Here is a 5,487-nt window from a genome sequence, read left to right as displayed (position 1 = left end):
CTAAAATAAAATATAACCCCTTACTTACAAAATTCTTTTGTTTTGGAGATATGCTTATGCCATACAGTATACTCCATTTTTTTAAGGTTTTGTAAAAATTKATTTTTTCTATACCTTAAAGGTTTAAACGATAAATAACCAATAACAAATTGGAATTTAACCATTARCTAATTGGTACATAACCATTAACTTAATGGTATATAACCAGTAACAAATGGGTATATAACCACAAACTAATTGGTCTATAACCACTAACTAATAGRTATATAACCACAACACTTACTCTTTGATTACAATTGATTTGGTTGGTGATTTTTTAAACCACTAACCAAGGTGTTGAACAAATACGGTCTTCATAAAGTARCAGCAAACTCTTAAACTCTTCAAATTTCCATCATTGTAACATATTTCTGGCAGATGCCGTTAATTTTACAAGTTTCCGTTATTTCATAAAGATTAAAAATGACAACGATGATAACTTTTACTACACAAATTATTATATTTGTGTACTCTAGTGTTTATTACGTTATTGACAACATAGTATCTTCCACGAATTGCTTGACAGTTAACGTAAATAAACCGAGATATATACGAGATATATGTACATACACATATATACACGTTTATTATACGAAAATAAGAACTTCAAACCGTTATTATTGTCTTAATACCTACATACATACATAAAATATATTTAATACCGCTCAGTATTTCGTCAAGCAGTTTAAGCATGAAAGCTCTTACGATTTTMCGTGTTTTCACGTTACGGAAAACYTGTAAAGSTATATTAATTTGATAACTTTTTCCSCTACATTCGGTATGTTTTTTTWWMRMKWKTKTWTRWRARSYTTYMWTTWRSYTAGTAAAAGCTTATTATTTATTACTTGTGGGTTAATTGAGTAGAAATCAAAAAAGTCAGAAAGCTTTTGAAGGCAAATTAAGTATTCCGTTTAAATTTCACACTTTTTGCAAACTTTATGAAACGCTTTAAAAAGTTTTTTAATTGTTGCTTATCGAAAGCTTTCACTTAGCTTAGCTTAGCTTAGCTAAGTGAAAGCTTTTTACCTATACGTCAAACAAGTTACTTCGAATAAGCAAAAAAAAAGGCAGACAACTTTTGAAGGCAAATTAAATATTCCATTGAAATTTAATATTTTTTATTGCAAAAGTTGGAAGAGATAAAAGAATTTAAAGCTTTCATTAGACTGGGTGATATTTTTTCCGATATATTCGGTGGTTTTTTAACAATGGCTTATGAAAGCTGTTACTAAGCAAATTAAGTATTCCATTAAAACTTCACGTATTGTATGGCAAAAGCTTTGAAAAAYTTTAAAAAGCTTACAAKAGACATAAAAATGAAAGCTTCCGCWAGCCTCGAAAATAAACGTAAAACTTTATTATTTTATGCCAAAAGTTTTGAAAAGCTTTAGAAAGCTTACAAGAGATATGAAAATGAAGGCTTTCGCTAGGCTCGAAAATAAGCTGCAAAAGTTGACRTAGTTTCTGGCAAAAATTTTAGAACGCTTTTAAAAGCTTACAAGAGTTATAGGATTGAAAGCTTCGACATGAATCGAAACTAAGCTGTGAAAGCACATTAAGTTTACAACTTTTTCTGATATATTCGCTTAAGAAASTTTTCATTAAGCTAAGTCGTGAAAGCTTTCATTTTTATAAACGCTTATAATTTTTAGTTTCTTAGCATTTTTAAGGTCGTTTAATTYGCTGTTTTCAATATTGATTAATTACTATAGAACATAAATATCCTCTGAACCTTAAAGTATTTTTGTTTTAATTYAGGACCAAAATCCTGATAACTATTTTTCAATTTCGTAATGCTTCGTTTCCTTCGTATTTTATTTATATTTTGTCAAAACATACTTAAAGCAATAATTTCACACTAATCGTAGTTTAAATTAAACATATACACATATATACATACTTACCTAGATAAGTATGTGTACATACAACTGTAGTTTCTTGTATTTACTTGTAGTAGATGTGTGTTCCAACATTAGATCAAATATACATACATACATATATTTATAAAAGAAAATGTAATGCGAAAGAAAGTACAGTCAAAACTAAAAAAGAACTAATACCCACTACGAAATTCCCAAAAAGTGACTATTTAGCAACAATACTGATAAAAATAATAGCAAACTTAAAAACAACAAACAAAATACATACATACATATATTATATATACATATATATATAAATGAATACAAAATATAACTCGGCGTCAAGTACTATAGTAAATTATATGAAATTGTAAATTTTTCGCTGAATGACAAGTACTCACGCATACATTTATAAATACTTTAGTATTGTAAAATTATATTTGTTCAGTTGATATTATTATTGCATATACGAGAATAAAGAATATACATATAAAAGATAAATTGGTGAAATTAAAAAAAAAAAAAAAATAAGGGTATTTTTAATGAAACGAAACTATGGATTATGGAAAGAGAGTAATGCAATATTAAAGAACATGGGGTGGAAGTGCTCATACAAAGATCACATCCGGTTAGTCAGAATTGTGAAATGTTGTTGGGGTTTTCATGCTTTTGCAATAATGAAAATAGAATTTCATTGTATTTTTTGAAAGCATCTTTTCAGTTCGACCTCARCTCTGTCATTTTTAGGAAGGTGTATCGTGAGAACACAACACTTTTTACTGAAATTCTTACCATAGATCAAAAAGAWTAATGCTTAAATGGATTTTTGGAAAAGGTAAAATGATCGATGAAATKATAAGAAAAAAATCTTCTTCTTCCTCTATAGGACTATATTGAAAGCCTTTGATGCTAGCGCTGCGTACTTTAGTTTATTTAATAATTTGTTTATTATGTAAGCTTTAATAAAATAAAATAAAAAAATATCTCGAAGAAGAGATTATTGTTCCATCGACTGCAGTATTCGCCGTTGCCACTAAGAAAGAATCATAAATCATGTTCATGAATCCGAAAATTAAAGCAGTACAGAAATTATGAGAGACTTGTAGAATTTGGTCTTTTTTCGTCGAGAGAGGACTTAGCTGTTAACTTGTTGTTGGTGTTGATTTTGGTTCGAAGATAGAAGAAATTATCTACGGCTTTAAAGTTATGACTGTCAACAGTAACGTGTGAGGCAAATCGTGAGTGCGATGATTGTTTGTTTGATGACAGGAGATATTTCGTCTGAAACCTCGTTGGTATTGAACTGTTAAGAGAGGTCATTCCCATTCATTTTGTGGGAATGGTAAATTAAGACATGTTGACAAAAAGGTGAGGTGTATCGATCTTTTTGCCAAAATTCAACGCGTGGTRATAAGTTCCATTTTATTGACGGTAATGTTCAGTCYTTCACACACTACGYTCGATAGGATCTTATATACGATATTGGGGTCGCTGTTTTTGTGGATTGGAAAGAGCACTCTTTGATTCTAATCGTCGCGGATGCTTCGATCCGATTATATCCTGAGAAGAAACTGATGTCAGCACCTTTTCAGTTTTTCGCCGCTGTTTTGAATAGCTCAACCGACAATCGCTTTGTAGTTCTTCAGTCGCTTGCAGATATTAAGCAGCAGTAATCAAATATAATATTAAAAAATCACTTCGGAAAATTTGAGAGTTACTTGGACTGGGCAAACTGCGGTTGCTTTAGGATGAGTGACTTGATCTTATGCACGAAAGGTTCGCGTCTCAATCAAAAATTTGGKGAGTGTGACTCTCTCCATCGACTTCAGGTTCAGGCCTTTTCCGCTAAGCAGTGTTTTTTAAACAGAGATAGCTACTTCAGAGTGAAGCCATCTTCCAGAGAAGTGAGCAACCCCGCCGAAAACAGAGTAGCAATATCGGTTCTAAGTTTACGGGCCTTGCCTGAAAAACTATTTGGACACTACTTCCTCCAAATTTGGTAACGATAACCTGCGGTGAAATATTTTCACGTTTCATTATTATAAGGCTAGTGCCGAAAGTATCATCATCTAGTAGTGTAATATTGGTCTAGGTATCTTTCCAGTTTTTCCTGATCCGAAAAAGTATTTTTCCTGTTTTGTTTGCTTAATTAAAATTTTCTATTTTATACCCCAATGGAGTCATGTGTAGAAGTTCACGCAAGTGAGGAAAGTTTTCTGATCGCCATTCACTTGGGAGTGGCCAGAAACGATTCTTTTACATATGACTCAAGCAGCTCACGACTTCCGGTCCTTGACCAAGTATCCTCTGGGCGAAACATTCCCTGCATAGGGTTGTGCGCTGGGTTTGGGACCCGCCACGTAAAAAAACCACCCCAATGTCAACGCAACAACAGCCTCGGAAAAGCTCGGCTATAATCGCGTAAGCGGTGTCTACGCCAATCAAGAAGATTTTATACCCCAAACAGGGTATATTATTAAGTTTGCCACGATGTTTGTAACACCCAAAAGAAACGTCGGAAATATGTATGATTGATCGGCGCGACGGGCTGAGCCGATTCAGCTGTAATCTCAGTTTTCCAGATATCRGTTTGAAATTTTGCACACGTCTTTTTCCCACCAAAAAGCTGCTCGCAGCTCGAAACTGTCCATATCAAACTACTACAGTATATAGCTGCCATATAATTTGAATGGCCACACTCAAGTACTTGTATAGAGAGCTTTTTTGCTTGAGAAGATATCTTCACGAAATTTGGCATAGATTTTTATCCAAGACATAGCTACACTCTCCAAGTATATTGTTCAGATCGRACCACTATAGCTTATAGCTGGCATAACTGAGCGATCAAAATCAGAATAAAGATTTCTTTATACCTTTTATGATATAAAAATGCTCCTATGAAGGGTATTAAAGCTTCGATACAACCGAAAGTGCCGTTTATTTTGTTTTACCTAAAAAATGCTTGAAATTCGGGCCTGTATTACATAATCACGTATATAATCATAATAGTTTATTCATGTATATTTATTGTATAAACACTTTAATCTATATTTAGATTACTTAGTACCTTTCTAGTTGGACGCGCAAATACTACAATACTGATCTATAAACTTGAAAGTATGCTGCCGTTATCTCTACTACCAGTATGCAGCCAGCGGAGAAATTCTTCATGACTCATGTCGGCAAACTGATTAACGCCCATCTCGAAAGTCACCTCACCCCTCTTATAGCGTTCATTGTGGGCATCTATCATGCGTAAGTTTTTGCAAAATATAATGCGTCGATGGGCGTCTTCGAGATTCGAGTTGTATTGCTTTTTGTATTCAATCTGTAGCGAGCGCAAAAGACAACAAATTAAGAGAAAAACAGAAAAAAATCTCTTCAGTTCACTGCGAACCTTGTAAAGTTGCCATCTTTGAGAGCTGCAATCGTCCTTAACGCAGAATTTGCTGTAAGCCGCCACAATCATTAAAAGAAGAAGCAGCACTGCGCGCTTGAAATGTGTCGAGTGAAAGAAAGCGCACATTTTGTTCTTGGACTCGTGTGTTGTGCGGCAGGTTACGAAATACCTACGCTTAACAACGGC

General features: G+C 33.3%; 1 protein-coding gene across 1 annotated transcript; it reads right to left on the bottom strand.

The window, feature by feature from the left end:
- Positions 1-4,881: 4,881 nt before the first annotated feature.
- On the bottom strand, positions 4,882-5,487 carry LOC108971151 (protein CTLA-2-alpha). The gene is made up of 2 exons (XM_018937020.1): positions 5,299-5,487; positions 4,882-5,229 (listed from the first exon to the last, which is right to left on the bottom strand). The coding sequence occupies exons 1-2, from the start codon at positions 5,425-5,427 to the stop codon at positions 5,005-5,007; spliced, it is 354 nt and encodes a 117-aa protein (XP_018792565.1). The 5' UTR covers positions 5,428-5,487; the 3' UTR covers positions 4,882-5,004.

This window comes from Bactrocera latifrons, unplaced genomic scaffold (genome assembly GCF_001853355.1).
Source record: "Bactrocera latifrons isolate USDA-ARS-PBARC rearing strain unplaced genomic scaffold, ASM185335v1 scaffold_328, whole genome shotgun sequence".
NCBI classification, from domain to species: Eukaryota; Metazoa; Arthropoda; class Insecta; order Diptera; family Tephritidae; genus Bactrocera; species Bactrocera latifrons.
This window is presented reverse-complemented; position numbering and strand designations above follow the sequence as displayed.

Coding starts and splice junctions, on each gene's coding strand:
- LOC108971151 (XM_018937020.1), bottom strand. CDS start 5,427: ATGTGCGCTTTCTTTCACTCGACACATTTCAAGCGCGCAGTGCTGCTT. Junction 5,230..5,298: donor AAAGATGGCAACTTTACAAG/GTTCGCAGTGAA, acceptor CGCTCGCTACAG/ATTGAATACAAAAAGCAATA.